The 24,755-nt window shown below is 36.6% G+C and overlaps 1 protein-coding gene across 1 annotated transcript in view; it reads left to right on the top strand.

The window, feature by feature from the left end:
* LOC150079403 (polycystin-1-like protein 1) overlaps nucleotides 1-24,755 on the top strand; it is a 445,550-nt gene that overhangs the window by 168,705 nt on the left and 252,090 nt on the right. Inside the window, exons 18-21 of the mRNA XM_090383053.1 lie at nucleotides 1,440-1,673; nucleotides 12,364-12,551; nucleotides 17,780-18,020; nucleotides 20,096-20,250. Of these exons, the coding sequence (XP_090239179.1) occupies nucleotides 1,440-1,673; nucleotides 12,364-12,551; nucleotides 17,780-18,020; nucleotides 20,096-20,250 (818 nt within the window). The remainder of the gene's footprint in view (nucleotides 1-1,439; nucleotides 1,674-12,363; nucleotides 12,552-17,779; nucleotides 18,021-20,095; nucleotides 20,251-24,755) is intronic.

The following is a 24,755-nucleotide window of genomic DNA, read 5'->3' on the forward strand; positions in this document are numbered from 1 at the left end:
ATATAAGTGGAGGGCATGGAATTGGTAGGTTATCTCCGTTTTGGACTGGTTTAATGGTCAAAATTTCAGCATTACCCATTTCCTGGGCGATGCTGCAATTTCAAGAGAAAGGCAGTGGTTCTTGTTGCATGACAGTGCCTCCACCCTACTCTCCTGATCTAGCACTAGCCAACTTTTTCTGCTTTCCCAATTTTTATACAAAGCCATTTGTATAAAAGTTTTTAATAACACTACTCTGCATTTTGAAAAAAATTCACTGATATTTTCTCAGAAAAGTGTGTTACTGCCCTCAAAGAAAAGAGATTTCAGGATGTTGAGAACACAAAGAAAAAACGTAACCGGCAAATTGAACATTGTCTTTGAAAGCCATTCTCTTTGAATGGCTTTGCTGACTCTTTTCAGAAACTTTTAGAATGGTGTAATATGTGCATTCATTCAGGTTGTGATTACTTTGTTTAAAGATAAAACTATTTTTGAGCTCCTTCATTTTGTTCTTTTTATTGCACCATCCAGAAACTTTATTACCAAACCAGAGAACATGTAAGGTTTTGCAATAAAGCACTTGGAATCATGCTGAAGACTAAATTGAATTTTATCAGTCTACATTACAATCTGTCATTTATGCTTGGATCGCTACTTCAAAATAAATATTTTTCCTGTTTTTTTTTTTTTTTTTTAAATAGGTTTAGAGAACAAACCAAGTCACTGTGCATAAAGTCCTTTTTTTTGCATGGAGATCAATATAACTTCTAGATTTGACACTAGTACTGTGGCTGTACCAGGATCAAATTTTAAATTTGTGTCTATCTGTCTGTCCCTCTGTCCTTTCATGCTGTTGGCAGAGCTGCCAGTACCAGGAACGATCCTTGCTTCCTTTGGTTTACTTGTAATGTAGTTTTTGAGATATCTGTGGTGCTCCATAAATTATATTAAAACCTGCCATAGCATTACATTCATTTAAAGTTATCTAAATGCCATTATCTGACAGCTGCTAGTCTTCTATCTTCCTGTCTTTGTATGTTTCAGATTGTGAGGTAAATGTTGCCTCTTAGACATTCAAGTCTCTAGGTGTAATATGGTTTAAAGGTTCTGATGGTAACATCTATAAAAAATTTTTATGTAGAATTTTATAATGTTTTTATGATTCTTGCATTGAAGAATCATATAAGTATGTATGCAAGATAAATTTTATAGTTAAACTTTAATTGATTATTGTGAAAAATAACCCTTATAAACACATTTTTGATAATGAACAACAGTATTGTGTATTGGCAAAGTAGCAACATAGTTTGAATAAAGTGTGATGGTCAAAGTGAAATAAAGCATTTAAGTGAAATATTACCTTTGATATGGTATACTGTAGTATGGTGTAGGTGGTAAGCTAGCATTACCCTATTACAATTTATAGTGATTAAAATGGATAGATATTTCTGTTATAGGAAGCAGTTGAAACACTGAACATTGCAAAACAGATTATCCAAAGAATTAGCTCTAATTTTGGTGAACTTGGAGGACATTTTCCATCTTTTCATGTTAAAGAAGAACTGCAAAAAGCTCTGATTCATTTAATTCATTCCTCTTTATCTAAATTTGATACTGTGAAAGGACAAGAAAAAAGTTGTTTGCAAGACATCATTACAGTTTCTAAAGAATTATTTAGTCAAGCTTTAAAGGTAATCCATTAGTTTTTGTAAAGAATTTTTATATAAAGTAAAATTTTTAATCACATTTTAATCATACAGGTGTTTGTTTTATATTTCATAAATGAAATTTTGTTATATAAACTTAAACTGTTTTCTTATACAAGTTCTTCTAGAGCAAATCCAATCTACCTAATAAGCAGTACATAATAAAATTTACAAAACAAATATACACCAAACCAAATAAATATGATAACTATTTTTCAGAGTTAAGGCTGCAGTATATACAGGTACTATGTCCAAAACAAGACATTTAAAGATTCTTTTTTCTGCTTTTTTTTTTCTGAAACAGTGAAATGGATTCATTTCATTTTGGTGTAAAACTTATTTTCCGAGAAGTACTACTCAGTAAAATTGGCTCTCTGAAATTATTAGCATTAACATTATTAGAGTCATATGATGCAAGAAAGCAAGCTTAGCATCAGCCAAAAAAAAAAAAAAAAAAATCCTTCCCATTTTACCTATCCATTCATTCCAAATGCTTGTATAGGTCCTCCTTGGATTTATTTAAGCTATCAACTTCCACAATAACAGATAGTTTGTTCCAGCAATCAACCACCTGCTGGCTAAAGGCAAATTTCCGCACATCTATTCTACACTGTCTTTCCTCAGTTTGAATTTATGTCTCCCTCACTTGAATAATCTGAGCAAGAGGAAGAATTTCATCAGCATTGAGCTTATTAAAACCATTCAAGGCCTTATACACTTCAATTAGATTACCTCGCAAGTGGGCGCCTCCATAGCCAGGTGGGCAGGAGCAGTAGTGCGTAGCACACGCTTCTTAATCAGACCGGGGTTCAACCCCGTGACCACCAAATACGGAGGATGCGAAAAGGTCAGGAAATGACCACCGCATATCCCTGGAGCAATATGGCCTTAGTTGCTAATGCTCCTAAAAACCAAATAACAACAACAACATACCTCGCAAGTGCCTAGTGTCCAGATGCTGCAATTTGCAGAACTTAAGTCTTTCTTGGTAACAGCAACCGTTTTTTCCACTCACCAATCTCATTGCCCTTCCCTGTATTCATTTCAGCAGCTCTACATTCTACCTAAAATGAGACCTCCAGACCTGTATGCAGTACTCAAGGTGTGGCCTGACCATTGCCTTATACAAGGAAACAATCACCTCCTTATCCCTGCTAACAGAATTTCTGTATATCAATGACAAGACACCATGAGCTACTCTTTCAGCCTGTCTGCACTGCTTAAAAAAACTTCATATCTGACTGCACAATTATCTTCAGGTCCTTTTCCTTCTCTACTACCCTGAGTGTTGACCACACAGTTGGAACATTACTCTGGGGTTACTGCTACCCATACACAGTATTTTACATTTGTCAACGTTAAACTTCAGTTGCCACCTCTCAGCCCATCTGCTCAACTTTTCTAGATCCTGTTACAGTAGTATACTACCATTACATAGCCTCCATAGCCAAGTGGTCAGGAGTAGGAGTGCAGCAGCACATGCTCTTTGAGTAGACTGGGGTTCGAGCCCCTGACTGCTACATACGGTCGATCTGCCAACCCGCACTGGACCAGCGTGGCAGATTATGGTCCATTTCCCTCAACATAAATTGTTGAGCAGGCTTCCATCCTGCAGTGGATTGATAATGGCTGTGGTTCACTATCATTACTTTCAAAGAAATGTGTGTAAATTATTGTTTGTGCAGTGTGTGTATGTGTGATCACATGTAAAGCCTGCCTAATGTCCGTCTACACCACGGGGAGACAGGCCACAACTATGCATATACAATGGTCAATCTCAACAGTTGCGAACTGAATGCCCAAAGCAAGTTTATATTCATTCAAAAGAACCCCTGCACCAGCAAGCTGGCAACAGTGCGTACACACACACACACACACACACACACACACACACACACACACACACACACACACACACACACACACACACACACACACACACACACACAATCATTCCCAGGAGACAAGACAGCAGAAGACAAAGAAATGAAGAAAATAGCATAAAGTAAAAAAAAATAAGTAAAAAAAAATAAATTAGAAATAAATGTCTTTGTCCACGTCTTTAACTAGTGCTGCTCAAAATAGTCCACAAGGAGAAAAGGTGTACAGTCAAACAGCAGTAGTAATGTCACCCAAAAACAAGATCTGCTGGGCAGGAACAAGTTCTAGGTATAAATCTGTTCTGTTAATCTGGAGTGGTGTCAGAAATCACTGGTTGATGACGAGACAGGCCACAACTATGCATATACAATGGTCAATCTCAACAGTTGCGAACTGAATGCCCAAAGCAAGTTTATATTCATTCAAAAGAACCCCTGCACCAGCAAGCTGGCAACAGTGCGCACACACACACACACACACACACACACACACACACACACACACACACACACACACACACACACACACACACACACACACACACACACACACAATCATTCCCAGGAGACAAGACAGCAGAAGACAAAGAAATGAAGAAAATAGCATAAAGTAAAAAAAAATAAATAAAAAAAAATAAATTAGAAATAAATGTCTTTGTCCACGTCTTTAACTAGTGCTGCTCAAAATAGTCCACAAGGAGAAAAGGTGTACAGTCAAACAGCAGTAGTAATGTCACCCAAAAACAAGATCTGCTGGGCAGGAACAAGTTCTAGGTATAAATCTGTTCTGTTAATCTGGAGTGGTGTCAGAAATCACTGGTTGATGACGATATCACTGGATTTAGTTGCAGAGAGTCTTGATAAAGGATGAACCAGAAAAGTGCAGCATTTGTTAAAACCTTTGCATATTCTTGTAAATCACAATTCTGTATAAGACACTATCAGGACGGCAGATAAGAAACTGTACAGGGGAAATAGATTGGGCCAGTAAATCAGAGAGTCTTATAATGGGGGAATTTTAATTATCCAGATATTGACTGGAATTTGTGGGTTAGTCACTCACACACTAGCAAGGCTTTTGTGGATTTATTGGATGATTGTTTTCTACATCAGCATGTTCGGGAGGCAACTAGAGGGAGTAATATTCTTGATCTGATTATCAGTAGTGATTCTTCATGCAGATAAAGCATGAAGAATCTGCATAAGAATCTGCAGATAAAGGAACCACTAGGGGCCAGTGATCATAGTGTGCTGAATTGGGATTTACCCAAAGTGGTAACTACCATCAGGGATAAAGGGAAGGGTTTTTGCTTTCATAAAGGCGACTACAGTGGTCTAAGATAGTATTTAAATTCTATACGGTGGGACCAACTGATGATGTTACCAACAGCAAATTCAAAATGGGAAGCATTCAAAGAATTAATCTTGGAAGCTACTAGGCTTTACATACCAACTAAGAAATATTGCTCAAGGTTTAGGCCTAAATGGATATCAGATGAACTAATGAGACATATTATTATTATTAATATAGTGCAAGGAGGCCTGAAGCTTATGCTGGACCAGCAAGAAAAAAAAAAAAAAAAATTGAGTTACTCTGAGAGAGAGAGAGAGAGAGAGAGAGAGAGAGAGAGAGAGAGAGAGAGAGAGAGTCAAAAGTAGAAAGGAATCATCAAGAAAGAGGAGAATGATGATATCCACTCAGGACCCTGGGTGTGCAAGCCCATACTCACAGATTTGAGCCCCTGGAGTTAAATGGCATAGAAGAAAAATGCATGGGTTACATGTAAATTAACGGGTGACATGAAAGCATATGATAGATATAAGCTGGTTTGTAACCAAGTCACAAAGGAGATTAGGCAAGCAAAGGCAGATTATGAGAAATCTTTGGCAAATGATGCAAAGAGTTCTTTACCTATGTAAATTCTAGAAGGAAAGGGATGAATCAGATTGGTCCACTGGATATCGATGGTTCAACTGTTGATGATCCTGCTCAGGTGGCTAACAAACTAAATGAGTATTTTGCATCTACATTCACACATGAGGGGTTATTCAAGGAGGGGAATGCCAGAGGTGAATTAAACTCTGGCAGTGAGCTAGATGATTTTGTAATAACTGATAGGAAAGTGGAGGAGAAATTGTTGAAGGTAAACACAAGAAAGGCACCTGGGGTGGATGGGATCTATCCAGTTATATTAAAGGAGGCAGCAAAGGAAGTAAGCAAACCCTTAGCCATAATTATGAGAGCTTCTTTGGACTCAGGGGAGGTACCCATGGACTGGAGATGTGCAAATGTTACCCCAGTTCACAAAGGAGGATCAAAGGGTGACACAAGTAATTATAGACCTGTTAGTTTAACTTCTGTTCCAGGAAAATTAAACGAGGCACTGGTTAAAGAAGCACTGCAGGATCATCTAGACAAGACTTCAATTATAGCTTGGACACAGCATGGTTTTGTTAAAGGAAAGTCTTGCCTGACCAATTTGATTGGATACTAGGATATGGTTACAAAGGAACTGGATGCAGGGAATAACTTTGATATCATATATTTAGATCTTAGAAAGGCTTTTGATACTGTTGCACATGGAAGTCTGCTGAAAAAATTGGAGCAGTGTGGCATTGGAGGCAAATTTCTGCTATGGATAAAGGAATGGTTGAGTGGGAGAAGACAGTGTTATCAATGGACACTGCTCATCGTGGACTAATGTTATTAGCGGAGTCCTTCAGGGTTCAGTGTTGGGTCCATTGTTGTTTTCTATATTTATAAATGATATTGATGATGGTATATCAGCTTAGTGTCCAAGTTTTCAGATGATACGAAGGTTGGCAGGGTTGTTAAGGACACTAATGACAAATGACAATACACTGCTGTAACAGGATCTTGAAAAGTTGCAGATAGGCTGAGAGGTGGCAAATGAAGTTTAACATTGTTGATGATCCTGCTCAGATAACAAACAAACTGAATGAGTATTTTGCCTCTACATTCACACATGAGGAATTATTAAGGTTTGAAAATGGCAGAAGGTTATCAAATTGTAGCAGGATACTTAATGATTTTGTAATAACTGAGAGCAAAGTGGAGGAGAAATTGTTGAAGTTAAACCTAAGAAAAGCACCTGGGGTGGATGGGATCTATCCAGTTATATTAAAGGAGGCAGCAAAGCAACTAAGCAAACTCTTAGCCATAATTATGAGAGCATCCTTGGACTCAGGGGAGGTTCCCACGGACTGGAGATGTGCAAATGTATCCAAAATTCACAAAGGGGCATTGAAGGGTGACATGAGTAATTACAGACCAGTTAGTTTAACTTCTGTTCCGGGTAAAATAATGGAGTCACTGGTTAAAGATGCATTGCAGGATCATCTAAACAAGACTGCAGCAATAATTCAGACACAGCATGGGAAAGTCTTGTCTGACAAATTTGATAGGATATTATGATGTGGTTACAAAGGAACTGGATGCAAAAAATAATTCTGATATATATTTGGATTTCAGGAAAGCTTTTGACACTGTTAGGCATGGAAGACTATTGTACAAATTGGAGCAGAATGGTATTAAGGGTAAGTTGCTACAATGGATAAAAGAATGGTTAAGTGGGAGAAGACAGAGGGTGGTAATTAATGGGTGCTGCTCTTCGTGGACTAATGTTATTAGTGGAGTTCCACAGGGTTCGGTGTTGGGTCCACTGTTTTTTTTGTATATTTATCGATAATATTGATGAAGGTATATCAGGCTTAATGTCGAAGTTTGCAGATGATACAAAGGTTGGCAGGGTTGTTAATGGCAGTGTGCTACTGCAACAGGATCTAGATAATTTGGGCAGATGGGCTAAGAAGTGGCAGCTGAAGTTTAACCTTGACAAATGCAAAGTACTACATATGGGTAGAATTAACCCCAGAGAAACGTACCAACTGTGTGGTACTACACTTAAGGTGGTAGAAAATGAAAAAGACCTGGGAGTAATTGTGCAGTCAGATATGAAGTTTTCTGAGCAATGCGGACAGGCAGCCAGGGCAGGTCATGGGGTTTTGTCAATGATAAATAGAAATTTTTCTAGCAGGGAAATGGAGGTGATTATCCCTCTGTATAAGGCAATGGTCAGGCCATGCCTTGAGTACTGCGTACAGGTCTGGAGGCCTCATTTTAGGAAGGATGTAGATTTCCTTGAGCGTGTACAGAGAAGGGCAACAAGATTGTTGAGGGGTATGAAGGGATCCTCTTACCAAGAGAGGCTTAAGTTCTGCAAATTGCAGTGGCTGGAGACTAGGCACCTGCGCGGTGATCTGATTGAAGTGTATAAGGCCTTGAATGGGTTGAGCACACTGAATTCTAATGGGATCCTTCCACTTGTTTAGATTACGAACCTAAGCGGTCATAAATTCAAATTAAGAAAGGACAGATGTAGAATAGATGTGTAGAAATTTGCCTTTGGCCAGCGAGTGGTTAATTGCTGGAACAAACTTCCATCTGTCGTTGTGGAAGTTGATAGGTTGAATAAATTTAACGAGGAACTGGACAGGCATTTGGAGGGAATGGTGTGTTTTTTTTTTTTTTTTGGCTAATGCTGCATAAGCTCATACACTTGCTTTCTTGCATTACATGCCACTACTACTACTACATTGAGAAATGTAAAGTACTACATATGGGAAGCGATAATTCCAGAGTGACGTATCAACTCTGTGGTACTACACTGACAGTGGTAGAGAACGAAAAGGACCTGGGGGTAATTGTGTAGGCAGATATGAAGTTTTCTGAGCAGTGCAGACAGTCTGCAAGAGTAGCTCATGGTGTCTTGTTAATCATATATACAGGAATTTTTCTAGCAGGAATAAGGAGGTGATTATACCCTTGTATAAGGCAATGGTCAGGCCACACCTTGTATACATGTCTGGAGGCCTCATTTTAAGAACGATTTGGAGCTGTTGGAACAAGTACAGAGAAGGGCAGCATTAGTGAATGGAACAAAGGGTTGCTCTTACAAAGAAAGGCTTTAGTTTTGCAAATTACAGTGTCTGGAGACTAGGCACCTGCGAGGTGATCTGATTGAGGTGAAATGTATAAAGCCTTGAATGATTTGAGCATGCTGAATGCTGATGGGATTCTTCCTCCTGCTCAGAATAATCCCTGAGAGGGCATAAATTCAAATTGAGGAAAGATAGATGTAGGATAGATGTGCGGAAGTTTGCCTTTAGTCACTGGTTGGTAGAACAGACTTCCATTTTTTGTTGTGGAAGTTGATAGCCTAAATAAATTTAAGGCTGAGCTGGACAGGTATTTGGAACAAACGGAGGTGTAAAATGGGAGCTTTTTTTTTTTTTTTTGCTGATGCTACATAAGCTTGCTTTCTTGCATCATATGCCTCTGCTAATGCTAATTTTCACTTCATCGGACATAGTCTGGTTCTGGTCCACCTATTTTTATTGAAAAAGATGTTCCCTGTTTCTCATACTGTAGAATTCTCCAATAAAACTACATTCCTTTGAATCAGAACAATTACAGTTTCCTCAGGAATAAACTGCACTTGACAGTTTTCTTCAGAGACCTGAATTGGGAATACATCACCTGTCAGTTTACTGGATACTTGAATACCTGATAATTTTCCAGTATCCTTTCACTCTGCGACATCACCAAGCTTCCTTAAAGGATTAGTCTGATGCAATAATTCTCCAAGCTTTAATTTCAGTTTCAACTCCATGTTATTGCAATGTAGAACCATCAGTTGAACTAGAAATATCAACAAAAGTGACCTTGAAATATATCCCGCAAGAAATACCATGCTTATAGGATGATTTAAATGGGATGACCTGCAGCTGTTTCCATCTGAGCCCTCAATCGTGTGTCATAGAAATCTTATTTGCCTAATAAAGCCTAATATTAATCATTAAAATTAAAAATTATAAAAATACTAATTATTATACAGAAAAGTACTAATTATTGTTCAGTAATACCCCCCGTATCTGCGGGGGATACGTTCCAACACCTAACATGGCTGGCTGGCTGAAACTGCAGATATAAGCGAACACCTGCTAACCCCATATATAACTTGATTTTCTTGTACATACGTATGTATAATAAAGTTTAATCGATAAATTAAATGCACAGTAAGACCTTACCAACAATAAATATGGTAATAATAAGGTACAGCAGACTCTGAAGTTACCGGGATTGGATTTACCAGGGCACTTGAAGACTCGAAATTTTAAAAAAAAAATCAACCAGAAATCATAAAATTCAAGTTATAACTAGAATAGGTATCAACAGATATTTTGCAAGTCGTAAATAAGCGACAAGAACCAGCATTATAAGTCGTCATTGTTGGATTTTTTTTTTTCAAAATCGCGAAAATGATGGACAAACACAAGAGTTGTGCTTTCAAATTAAACAAAAACTTGAAATAATTCAAAAGTTTGAAAATGGTGCATCCATTAAAAATCTAAAGAACCATTATAATGTTGGTGACCAAACCATAAGCAACATTGTAAAAAATAAAGGAAAGCTATTCGATTTAAAATCGACATTGTAAAAAATAAAGGGAAGCATCGTATTGGACACGTGAGTAGTACATGTTAAATTTTTTCGTTTTTTTTCCGTGGTTAACTGCAGGTAACTGAATCAGTGGATAAGGGGGTACAACTGTATAATGAAGCACTTTTAAATTATCCTCCACAAGGGCAACCATATTTTTGGTGATGAAAACTGGGACAAAACAAATTCTGAACATGAAAAATTCAGAGCAAGATACAAATAACTCTGTAGAAGCAAAATTGGGACATTGCTGGGATCCATCTTTACATCCCTGGCCTTTTGTAGGGCAGCTTAATATTAGCAAGTCTAATATTATTTCATAAAATAATGCATAAAAGAATCTGTAATTTTATTTTTGATTCAAGTAAAATTATTCACCAATGAACTATAGAACACTAAAATCAAAATACATTTTATGTAAGAAAACTGTATAATTATTAATAGCTATTCATGACTATTAATATGTGTTTTTTTTCCATTTTGTTTAGAAGATTTTTCAAATATATAAAATCACTTGATTGCCCCTCAAAAAAAAAAAAAAAAGGCTACAGAAAGTATATTATTACAGAGAGGTTCACAGAAAATAAACCAAAACTAAATGCTGCACTAGACAAAAACAAGCATCCACTATCAATAAAAGTCTACACATAATGTCCAGTCTGTCAATAATCACCCACATACCTCATGTCAGCAGGGTACTAAAATTCTATCACAAGGTGGGTGCCACCATACTCCAGGATGACTAGGCTAGAATTTGCTTCTAAAATACAATTCCGAGCAAGTCAATTTGTGATCAATTGCTATAATTGCAGAAAATACTCTTTTAGTGTAGAGACTTTTATTTGGTATGTGCTCAAATTAAAGTTTTGACACAGGCATGATGTTAAGGAATTAGGGGGGGAAAAATAAAATGAGAGAGATTGGTGCAGCTTCAGGACCTCTGAGTATTTGGAAAAGGTCCAAATTCAAATTCCGTCAGAATGAGAGGAACTTTTATCAACTCTTTTCACAATGTGGCCAAAAAAATAATTCTCTACTGAAGAGTTGCATGATTTTATTTCTTGGAATCCAGGTTATTTGTCCAGCCAAACAGTAAACTGACAGAATCTGTGCTATTACAAATACAACATACTGATGCCTGATAGCCTCAGTTGCTATGCCACTTAAAATATACACCTGTTATCATTTCTGATTGTTATGCTATTTGAACACTTTTTTAAAGAAAGAGTATTCATTTTTCTTAGCACTGCTAAGAAAAATGGGTGAGAAAACTCAGGAGAACCTTTTTTTTTTTTTTTTTTTTTTTTTGCCAATTCCCCATTGAATATTGTTTGGTAAAAAAAAAAAAAAAGAATTTCTTGATTTTGAAGACCTTTTAGTCAAGGCCATGTTAATATTATGGACACTACTCCATCCAAACTAACTCTCAGGAGCAGCAAATTTCTGTGCTCTTTTTCGTGTAGTAAGTTGCAGCATTTTGCTGTTTGCATCTAGGCATTAAGGTGGGTTAAGACAGTAGCAAAACCACCATACTCTAGGTCGATACTTCTGGGGGTGAGAAGATATTTTTTGATTAATGTATGCATAGGCATTTTACTGAATGGGGAGAAAATAAAGTAATCTATTCTCTGTTTTATCAATAATTATAAAAAGGTTTCCTTCTGCCTGTCTTGATTACTGTAGGCACAAAACCAGTAAACACAATAACAGTAAGTAATGTATGAGCTTGCCAAAATACAGTTCATATTGATGCCTTATTACAAATTCTAGCACTCTAAAAATGTTAAATGTACAAGTGTTGTTGTATATTACAGTAATGCTGTTTGCATTGCTAAATTAACAGAATTATACAATTTAATTTTACATATTTAGTTCTTCATACACTTAGTTCAGAAAAATAGCTTTACATCAAAAACAGGACAAAATAAGATCCCCAAAGCATTTTTGGGGGAAACCAGGACATTATGCCAAATCAGGACAATTCTGGAAAAAGAATGTTCTGTTTCCATTCAGCAGGGTTTTTTTTTTATCACTTCATTAAGCATTAGAGATTTTTTATGTGATAGATTATTAAATTAACTATGAATTACATTACATAATATTTGTAAAATAATAAGAGGAGTTTACCTCAATATAGTACGTAGAACACTTCTACGTACTATATTGAGGTAAACTCCTCTTATTATTTTACAAATATTATTATCAACGTAGAACATATTGAGTATTTTAGCTCTGATTCATACTATCTAATTACATAATATTTTATTTATAGGAAAAATTTAAGGATTTGAGCAATACTGAAGAGGCTTATCATATACAGACCCCATATATATCATCAGTTTTAGGATACATGATTGATTCCTCTCAATTTCCAGTGACTCTAACATTGGATTCAACCAACATCATTGTTTCTCACCTCTTATATTCCAGTTTACTGGATGTGGCTTTGAACAGCACTAGGTATTAAAGTAAAACCTTACATATTTTGTTACTTATTATTAGTGTATTATATGATAGTGGTACAGTTTTTCATAATTACCATCAATGTTTGTAACACTAAGATACTTAAAATTTTAATATCTATGAATATCAAGAAATGAATGTTATGTGTTACACATCATGTTTGGTTTATATAATAAAAGAAAAGATGAAAAGACTTAACCAAAATTAATAGCCAAGGAAGGTTTGTAAGCCAGCTAAAATGGGGATGACATTAGAAAGCCTGTAGTCTGGCTTCCAAGTGTCATTTTTCGGATTTTGACACTGTATACCAAAAACATTGTGTGCATGCCAAAATCCTTTTGGCTGTTAATTTTAGTGAAGCATTCTCATCTTTTCGTTTGTAGCTAATAATAATGTTTGCCAATATTTGCACTAAAATCAATTACTTCCATCTCAAGGCTCAAAAGTTTTAGTTACATTATCCATATATATGGATAGTGTGGATATGAAACTAGGGTTGTACATTATATGGCAATATATTTATTTATTTTTATTTATATATTTATGTATATTTTATATATATATATATATATATTTTTTTTTTTTTTAATATACCATAATTTCTCTCATTTTTTTACTCTTTTCTATATTTCTTCACTCATGTAAGTTTTATTCATTATGGATGTTGGGTACTTTCTGTCTTTCAATAGTCTTATCCATAAAATTCTATTCCTTTTTCATTTTCACTCTCTTTCTTTTTCCTTTTATATAATATATCATTTTTATATACTTGCACTGCCTTGGTATTACTCATGCTGCCTTGGATTGCTTTTCTTTTTTTTCTCCTTCATATCTCTCTTTGCTACCTTCTCTTCATTTCTACATTTGTTCTTTGCTACTTTTACTACCTTCTCATCATTTATACATTTTCCCTCTATTTTACAGGTTTTTTTTTTTTTTTTTTTTTAAATTTAACTTTTTAACCACAATGGACTTTCAACGTATCAAGATAACACACCATATGGGCAGAGTAGGATAAATGGGATCGCTGAGTCTGTTGCCCTGGATAGTACTCTGTCACATTCCTTTAATATGTTATATACACAAAATATACACACTTTATAGAGCAAGTTGGTATCTAATGCTTCTAGCCTAAATTAGCATTAGCATTAGTAGAGGCATATGATGCAAGAAAGCAAGCTTATGCAGCATCAGCCAAAAAAAAAGCCCCCATTTCACCCCTCTGTTCATTCCAAATACCTGTCCAGCTGAGCCTTAAATTTATTTAGACTATCAACTTCCACATCAAAGGATGGAAGTCTATTCCACCAACCAACTACCCGCTGGCTAAAGGCAAACTTCCGCACATCTATCCTACCTCTGTCTTTCCTCAATTTGAATTTATGCCCTCTCGGGTGATTATTCTGAGCAAGAGGAAGAATCCCATCAGCATTGAGTATGCTCAAACCATTCAAGGCTTTATACACCTCAATCAGATCACCTTGCAGGTGCCTAGTCTCCAGACGCTGTAATTTGCAAAACTTAAGCCTTTCTTCATAAGAGCAACCCTTTGTTCCATTCACTAATCTTGTTGCTCTTCTCTGTACTCGTTCCAACAGCTCTACATCCTTCGTAAAATGAGGCCTCCAGACCTGTATACAATACTCAAGGTGTGGCCTGACCATTGCCTTATACAAGGGGATAATCATCTCCTTATTCCTGCTAGAAAAATTCCTGTATATTATTGACAAGACACCATGAGCTACTTTTGCAGGCTGTCTGAACTGCTCAGAAAACTTCATATCTGCCTGCACAATTATCCCCAGGTCCTTTTCGTTCTCTACCACTGTCAATGTAGTACCACAGAGATTCATTCCCATGAGATTGATTCCATTATCCCCCCTTAATGACTTCATCCTTAAATTTAATCCTTGTAATAAGAAACTTTATCTTTCTTGTCCCTACATGTACCTACAGCATCAAACTGATAATTAGGAGCACTTATTTTTTTGCAAATTACATAATGTTGTTTACCTTATATCTTGCCATATTTGCAATATTAAATATGTTGGACAAACTAGTAATAAATGACACTTAAGATTTAACTTGCATAGATCAGACATGAATATATACACTAAAAATATGAATAATATTAAACATGAAATTGAATATCACCACTTTCAATTACATAATTTTACAAATTTATACAAAGGGTACTAGGAAAGTTTTGCAATACAGCTTTGTTTATTTAATTTTTTCAAAGTAATTTCCTCTACATTCAATACACCTCTCCATCCTCCGAAACCAATCTTTAAACCAGTTCTGCCAAGTTTCACTAGGGAGTAAAGCACACTCGTTGTCCCAAGCCCGTAGAAGGTCCTCATCACTGGAAAACCGCCTACCTTTTAGCTTCATTTTCACATGCGGGAACAGTGCAAAGTCGCAGGGAGCAAGGTCTGGACTGTAGGGAGGGTGCTCGAGAAGTTTCAGTCCTGTCGTGGTCAAATATTCGGTGCAGGCTTTGGCGCGGTGAGCTGCAGCATTATCGTGATGGAGGTACCAGGTGTCCATTCTTGACTTTGGCCGCAGGTTCTTCATAGATCCAATGACTTTAGGCAGGCATTGTTCAGTATACCACTTAGCTGTGACTGTCTTCTGCGTGTCCAAAACGACACGTTCCACAATTCCACTCGATTTGAAAAATACAGCTATCATTTGCTTCTTTACAGATCGGGATTTTCTGACAATTACGGGTGTGTCGTCATCATCAAAGACCCAAACTTTGTTTTGAGCCTTGGTCGGCAGATCGTAATAGTACAGCCAAGTCTCGTCACCTGTCACGATGTTGTTCACATACCGAGATTGTCCCTTATCAAACTTTTTTAACATCTCCTGGCACCAAGTCACACATCGTGTCATCTGCTCTTCAGTCAGTTGATGTGGAGAGAGAACAAAGTTTCTTCATGTGCAAATGATCTTGCAGAATCGAACGAATTGCTGGTGCATTTAGGCCCAAAGTATCCTCTATCTGTTGGTAGGTCACTCGCCTGTTTTCGTCATGCATTTTCCTCACAGCAGTAACGTTTTCCTCCGTAACTGACGTTCGTGGCCTTCCCGGCCTCTCAGAATCCTCCAGAGTGAAATTTCCCCTTTGGAATTCTCTATACCACCTGAATATCGTTGTATGATGTGGACAATCATCATCTAGTGCAAGAGTCATTTCTTCTAAGCACTGGTCTATGGTTAAACCACGCACGAAATTATACCGCAAAACTGTCCTTATCTCATTTCGTGACCACGATGCCATCGCAAGCACTTTACACTCTCGCTACTAATGAATAACTGAGCCCATCGACTCGGCGCGGTGGCTACTATGCACGTATGAACATGTCTCAACATGCAGCAACAAGCAGCTTCCTGTGATTCATTGTTGCGTCATATTGCAAAACTTTCCTAGTACCCTTTGTATATACAGGGTGTTTCAGTTAAACGTTTCAGAACTTCTAAGAGGGGTAGGGTACATCCTGACAACTCGAAATCATATAGCAATATGGGGTCGGAAATGCTTTCCTGAAGCGGTGTTGTACACAGAAGCACCATAAAGAAAAGAGACCGTAAGTGAGAAATCGTTTTAATAATACATGAAAAGAAGCAAAAGGTACATGGATTAAAGTAAGTGTTCGAAGTTTCTTCCACGGGCTACAATGCACGCCTCACATCTCCGACGCATGGACATCCGAACATTCTGGAATACTCCAGGCGAATTTCGAATTTCTTCGGCAGCTACTGCGATTCTAGCAACCAGCTCCTCAGTATTGTCAACAGGGGTGTCATAAACTAGCGATTTCATATGACCCCAGAAATAAAAATCAAGACATGATAGGTCGGGTGACCGAGCAGGCCAACGCACGGGACCACCACGTCCGATCCACTGTTGACCAAATGTGACATCCAGGTAGTTACGAACATCTCCGCTATAATGGGCAGGGGCTCCATCGTGTTGGAACCACATTGTCTGTTGCATCGATGCAGAAATCTGTTCATCTCTCAAAAGTTGTGGCAATATTTGCTGCAGAAAGATCAAGTGGATAGGTCCGGTTAGACGACACGGTAACAGGTAAGGTCCAATGAGTTGATCTCCCATAATACCGGCCCATACATTGACCGAAAATCGAATCTGTGCTGCACGACGTCGTATTGCATGCGGGTTCTCGACCGCCCAGATATGGTCGTTATGCGTGTTGAAAATTCCTTCCCTTGTGAAGGATGCCTCATCGGAAAACAACACTTCAGCAGGAAAAAGGGGATTTGTAGCACATTTTCCAAGGTACCACTGTGCGAAAGCAATACGAGGTTGAAGAAACTTCGAACACTTACTTTAATCCATGTACCTTTTGCTTCTTTTCATGTATTATTAAAACGATTTCTCACTTACGGTCTCTTTTCTTTTTATGGTGCTTCTGTGTACAACACCGCTTCAGGAAAGCATTTCCGACCCCACATTGCTATATAATTTCGAGTTGTCAGGATGTACCCTACCCTTCTTAGAAGTTCTGAAACGTTTAACTGAAACACCCTGTATATTTCAGTACTTGCACCAATTCACGATACTGACTTCCAGATAAGTGGCACCTCCATAGCCAGGTGGGAAGGAGCAGTAGTGCGTAGTACACACTTCTTGATTAGACCAGGGTTCGAGCCCATCACTAACAAATACGGAGGATGCGGAAAGGTCAGGGAATGACCACCGCATATCCCTGGAGCAATATGGCCTTAGTTGCTAATGCTTCTAAAAACCAAATAACAAACAAACTTCCAGATAAGTCAGAGTAACTTTTTATTTTCAAATTTAAAAGTTTATGTTCATATGGGCTTAACAAAAAAACCACAGAATCAGTATGTTTCTTACGTGTATATTCACTTTTGTTACGTGTAAATTCACATAAAACGTGAATTTACCATTTATACTATTTTTCATCAGTGAAGTGGCCCAGGTTTAAGTGCTATAAAATCTCTATGCTTATTACTAACTAATGTTTTTTAAATCATACAGTTGTGAGTCTGTACTTATTATCTTGAAGACTGAATTGAATCTCTTTAAACTATAAACATGATATACAATATTCAGATTACTATTAATAAATTTCATAGTAGTCTAACAGTTTACAGTGTGTATATTAATCCAAATATTAGAATGCATTGTCACTTTGCTATAACTACATCTACAAACTTTTCTTGATATCTAGGTGCAGTAATGAAGATTTCTACAATTTAAAAGAAAATTGTATTGCATTCATAGCGGAATCCTATCATCAAAATCCATTCAAAAATAAGTATACTCGTGCATCAGAGACTCATCTGGGTGTTGGACAAGTCCTGTCTTTTTCTTTTTATACATGTGAAACTCTTCAACCTATTGATATTAAAATGATTTCATCTTCCAAAGTTATAGAACTGCACTTGCCTTTACAGAAAAAAGATGATTTTGTAAGTATCTAATGGCATTGACTTCTGTTTTTTGTGATAACTTAACACCATAAAGTAATTCAATTTTTATTATTTATATTTAAGGGTTGGTGGAGGTATAATATATTTTCTGCCATTTTACCATGTGTGAAAAAAGCAAGAACAAAATGTTCTTTTAAATTACAAAAAATAAAAACACTAGACTCCACATATGTGTTCAAAATTAATAGTTTGTTGATATCAAGAGTAGAAAAAAAAAAGTATGCGGCACATTCAAATATTAAATAAAATTATTAATGTCAGTGTTTTGGCTCTGGGGTTCAGTTAACAAGGCAGATTATTATACTGTAGAAGGTGTCATTTTAATATGCAGTAAACTAATGAAGAGATAGAAAAAGTTGGTAATACAGCATCATTACTATAAAATCCCATATTGTAAAATTCTTTAAGAGTTTTTTAGTTTTGCACCTTAGATAAGTAACATTTCCCAAATAGAGAAGACAGTTGTTACTTATTTCCAGTTTAGTGTCATCATCTAGCCATCACTCTTTCGGGAATTTTTATTTCCTCTTCTATGAGCAGATAGGCACTATGATTGTAAGAGCAGACAACCTGGAAGTGAAATATTTCTCAAATTGAGATTTGCCAAAAAGGTGTATGAATTATTGCTAAATTTCAGTGTATTTTAGATAGTCAGTAATGTAAAGTATTCTTTATTTCAGCTTCTGACATTTTCTTTAAAATGATGGTGCCTAGTGTTCTGCTCAATACTTGTTAGTAAATTCCTGCAGTCAGAGGATAAAAAGGCCATAAGTGCATCATATACTGTAGAAATGAATTTAAAAAGAGTTATGTATGTGCCATGATTTTTAATGGATTTAAACTCAAGTAATTTTGATGTTATGAGAAATAGTTTCCAAACTACAGTCAGTTCTGCTATAACACGAACCCCAGGGGCTCACGTTTGGTGAGTATCAGCTTGCACACCCAGGGTCCTGACGCTGGATATCATCATTCTTCTCTTTCTTGGCAATTCCTATCTACTTCTCTCTCTCTCTCTCTCTCTCTCTCTCTCTCTCTCTCTCTCTCTCTCTCTCTCTCTTTTTTTGGCTGGTACAGGATAAGCCTCGGGCTTCCTTGCACCATACAGCTAATGATAATAATAATAAAAATTAAGAACATGGTACATGTGTTCCTAAAAATCTCTGCATTATGGTATTTCATGCAATAAAAACAACAGGGCTTATGATAAAAATAGGGTTGGGGCGGAGCACTCAAAAAAAAAAAAAAGTTCAGTCCGGTAAATAAAACATGAAAAAAAGTTCGAGACCCAATAAAATTGCTAACACAGGCTTAAACACATCTTAAATTTCTTATAAATGAATAAATAAATATTACAGTAAATATAGCTTAAAAATTAGGAATGAAGAGAAGATTCTGAAAATTTATGTTTTTTTATATTATTGAGGATTTCATGGAAAGGGAAACACACTTCACCACAATTCTAGCTATCGGTATTATCGCAAATGCAATAAGATCGAGTTTACTACCTGTTTATAATTAGATTGCACTAACAGAAAAGCCCAATAAACTGGGAACTGCAAATTGTTTTTATTGTTTTTTGGTAGTGACCTACAGAAATGTACTCCTCTGCTCACTCTATCATGCCTCACAAAATTTCTGTTCGAACAGAAAAATGTGAGCTCCTGGAAACGTGAGTCGGCCTACAATATCACCTGTTATCTTGTGAATGCAGTGAATGACTACAGTGTATCTCCGGCCAATACAACTACAGTAAATGGAAACACAGCTGTCACACATTTGATGTTTGACATTTTTTAAGCTTTGTAAACTCGTATGTATTGCTGCACAGGTTGCTATGTTCAGCTTGGTGCTGGGTTTTGCATTCACCTGGTTGTTACTTGCAGGTGAAATCACGCATGAGCCCACACAAAAATAGTGTTATACTTGCATTGCTCCCTAATATGTTAGTCGCATTGGAGCAAATTCACATTGGGGAAATGCATGTTATAGCAGAATTGACTGTACTTAGATGTGTGATAAAAAAAATTAACAAGAGCTAAAATTCCTTGCAGAATGACATGATTCCACTTACATTGATGAAGGATGTGATGACTATTCACACATTTAATGTTTCACAGGATTTTCTCAACTATTCACTTCAGATTATTATTGAGTTGATTCATGATGACCAAGAAAAATTACGCTTCCCACTACAAATTCTTCTAAGGTAAGAGACATAACTTTGTCACTATAATTAATTTTTTTTTTTTTTTTTTTAATTTTTGCCTGGCCTCTGTACTTTCTTAAATTACCAAGCTTGATAATTCTTCTCTTAGAAGGATTAAAGAAGTTTGAATATATTACTATGTATTACCATTGTGTTTATTACTATAAAATATCACTGTTCTACCTTATGCTTAAAATCTTATTTTCAAAAAATTATTTCAGATGTCCCTTTTCATAAGTGTCATTAATAGATGTGATTAATTGTAATTTAGACTTTGATAGAAATTAATGCTACATTTGGATGTATTGGATAGTTATCAATGTAAACTATTTGATTATTTGAGCTTCTGACTTTTCTTTAGTGTTTTATTTAACTTCTGATAGAATCGCAATCCATTGTGAGAAGATGGATGCATTTTCATGTGGGGGATTATGTGCCAGTCCTTAATTTTTAATTTCTCACATTTCTGTGTTAAATCACATGGATAAGAGATGAGTTTTATAAAATATATGTAGCATTGGTTTTTCCCAGCAGAAACCCACATCATACTTAATTATTAGATAAATCAGATTTGCTGGAATTAATTTTTATACACTGGTGTGCAAAATTTAAGAACCAGCACTATTTCTAAAGGTTGCAACCACAAAATCAAACAAAACAGCCTGTGGTGATTTGCATAACTGTGGCCATTCAGTAGAAAGCTGGTGCACATGCAAAAATTTGAATTATGATGAGAGGGTTTACATAAACAGATAAAAGCAGCAGTTCAGCAGTTATGTGCAGATTACCAAATGGTGAGCACGATTGTTACAGACATTTGATTGGTTTCGTACAATGCTACAGACAACGAAATGGCCAGTAGACAACATCTGGATGACTTTACCTGGTGTTGAATAATTGAGAAGCTAGAGGAAGGTCGAAGTGCGAGGAGTGTGGCTGTAGAGTTCGATATCGCCCATCTTACTTGCGTTGTTGGCCTTCAGAATGACAGGTACAGCCGTTCGAAGGACTGGTGGTGGTCGTCTATGTAAAACAATGCCCAATGATGACCGCAATGTACTCCTACAGGCCAAGAGGGACTGATACCAGACAGCGCGATCCATTGCACGGTTTATTGTGGCCAAGTGACTCCACAAAGGTGGACTGTTTGTTCGACGGCCAGTACGCTGTGTCCCTTTAACACCTACCCATTGGAGATACCGTTTACAGTGGTGCATCGAACACGTGGACTGGACAGCAGTGCAATGGGGTAAGATACTCTTTACTGATGAGAGTAGATTCAGTGTCAGCAGCGATTCTGGACGTCAGCTAATCTGGCGAGAGGTTGGCACACTGTATCACCCCACAAACATCACTGAAAGGGATCGATATGGCAGTCGAGGCATTCTCGTTTGGTGAGGCGTTATCTTGGATGGACGTACACAACTCCAGATACTGGAAGGTGGTACTATAACTGGTGCACGCTACTGTACTGAGGTAATCCTTCCCCGTGTGCATCTGTTCTGAGGTGCCATTGGGCCTGAGTTTGCATTTATGGATGATAACGCCACACCCCATCACACTGCAGCTATTGATATGCTTTTGGAAAGTGAGGACATTGTTCTTATGGATTGGCCTGCCCATTCCCCTCGATCTAAATCCCATCAAATACATATGGGACACTCTGGGGAGATGCCTAGTGGCACGTCCACACCCACCCGAAAATGTTCACCAGCTGAAGATGGCACTGACAGAGAAATGTATGCAGTGCAAAGCCTGCATCGACATTAGGGGTGGCCATATCGCCTACTGAGGATCACCTCTTCCTTTTGTTCTCTCTTTGGCAGTGATGCATCTGTATCATAGCAACCAGTGCTATGTTGCTATTTTTGAACAAAGTCCCTCTGTACCATTTTGTTTCTGTTTTTGTGTTGGTGTTGTTTCCTTCATCATTTTTGTAACTCACGAGGTTCCTTTGGTATGCTTTTCCACATATCCAGGCCACTCCTATTAGAAGCTACAGGTGAAAACCTGACTGGTCTTTAAGTTTTGCACTCCAGTGTATAATAATAATAATGCAGTACAAAAGTAATATTATCTTTCAAATTTAGTAAAAGCTGAGTTTGCTACTAATCTGCAGTACATCAAGGTCCTCCATTACCAAAATGTATGTTGTTAACCATCTTCAAAGTTAAAATTATATCTTTAGATGTCTAGATGATCATTTAAACTGATATGGAGTAGAATCTTGGTTATTTGATCTAACTATAACTGGGAAAAAATTTGATAACAAATATACCAATTAACAAAGCAGAGAATGAAAATTATTTTATTTTCAGTTATTTTTAATTACAATGCATCTTGATATAACACAGATATCAGGAGATTGCTTTAACACTAGCATTGTAAGTGAAACTGAAATTTACCTAATTTTTTAATATGAGTATACAGTGACTAAAAGATATTAACTATTAGAAGAGTAGTCAAAAGCAAAGGTACAATAATACATGCATCTGAGTTGGCCCTGGTTCTTGCTCACATATGACTACTAAGTATCCTTGTTTCTCATTGTTTTATAAATTTCTCTGACCTTGTCTGGTCTTCTCATATTTCTAAGAGAAAATTTGTTTATTATCCCTTTTAGATAGTATGAATCAGAGCTGTAATACTCATATGTTGAACAGTGGCACAAACAGCTTAACAGATTCTTTAAAGATACCGAATTTAAAATTGTAGCTAGGCCAATACGGAAGTTACACACTATACTGAACAACTGCTCGGTTCTTTCCGTGTTCGCAACACAAATTAATGATCTGGTATACAACATTTCTTGCAGTGATTGTGACTCGTCTTACCAAGGTTCGACGCGATTTTATCTTAATATCCGTGTAAATCAACATGAATCCTCAGTTCGTGCTTCTTGTTCAGCAGCGTCAAAATTAGCCTTTCATGCCATTAACGAAAAACATACTTTTTTATTTAACGAGACCAAAATACTTAATGTTCAACGTAATTATACGCAACTATTAATTGCAGAAACCGTTGAAATTAAATTACACGAGAATTCTGTTATGTTCAGCGGCCATATTTGATCTCCAATGCGTGGACCTTTATGCGCATGCACGAAGACAAATAATCACTATTTAAGTTTCAGGTTTAACCCGATTCAGTAATTTTCATTCCTGTGATCACGACATATGGTTGAAAAGCGTTGTCAGCTTCAGGAAGGAAAATCGTTTTGAATATTTTAGTTAGATTCCTTTAATTGTGTTAATTTAATTTTTAATTGTTTTAAATTGATTTGAATTGTGTTAAATTGATTATTTAATTTTTTATATTTTATTCTAATGTACCGGTAAGTTGTCGGTTTTTTTTGTTTTTTCCGTTTTAATTTCTGGAGGGTATCATACAGAGGTGTTCTACGTACTATATTGAGGTAAACTCCTCTTATTATTTTACTAATATTATCCCTTTTAGTACTGAGTTCATTGAATGTGTTTGGACTCAGGGTAGTGAGTTTCCTTGTAGTAACTGGCAGTTTTTAAAATTTAAAAAATGAAAACTTTGCACATATTTGTTCTTATTTTTATTTGGCTTCTCAGCTTTATCATGAAATTATTGCCTAAAATCAAATTGGAATAAAAAAAAAAATCTCATTTTTACCCTGTATGCACAATAGATGTTATGTGTAAACATCTTTGATGACACCTACTAAATTTCAAACAGCTAGAACCAAAATCATGAACGATGTAATTTATGCTCACACCCTCTACTTACTCTACCGAATCAATGTTAGTGTTAAATAGGATACACACACCCACTGCTTACTTCACCGAATCAATGTTTGGAACAGGTTTGGCCAATAGCCTAATTACCCATTTGATTGTAGCGATTTGTTGAATAGTATGATTGCAACAATACAAGTACTTGTATTGTTACAATCATACTATCACTTCACTATCGTGTTGAATCATGTTACTCTGTCATGCTTTGTTGCAAATTACATATGCAGTGCTAACAAGATCTGCAAGAAACGACAGTATCCACGCATAATATTCTATCGAAACTACGACTTGGCTGAGGATCTCAACTAGTAAAAGTGCAAGATGGTAACACTGCACATTCCATTTTGCAATGAGGAAACAGAGATACTGTCAGAGATGACATATGTCAAGATCTACGATGACAATTAAGAACTCATTCTATATCGTAAATTGTATGAATCGGACTTGGACATTCGAAAAATGATTAAAATATGTAAGACAATGTGTCAAGACAACAACGACAGTGACCCTGATGAAGCATGCAGTAATGACCTGCATAGCATTTTATCGTGATTGCGAGAAGATGCCCTTTTCGAAACTTTTACAATCATGCAAACAGGTTTTGGGTGATTGTAAAAATCCTTTAGATCCAATGAGGATCTAAAACTCGCCACGCTCAATCCACTCAGCACAATTGCAAATAAATGCGAAAACTTTGATGATGATCAATGAGCGCTTCTGCAACTTAATTAGGATGACCAA

Source organism: Mastigoproctus giganteus, chromosome 10 (assembly GCF_048544385.1).
Source record: "Mastigoproctus giganteus isolate SK-2022 chromosome 10, ASM4854438v1, whole genome shotgun sequence".
NCBI lineage: Eukaryota > Metazoa > Arthropoda > Arachnida > Uropygi > Thelyphonidae > Mastigoproctus > Mastigoproctus giganteus.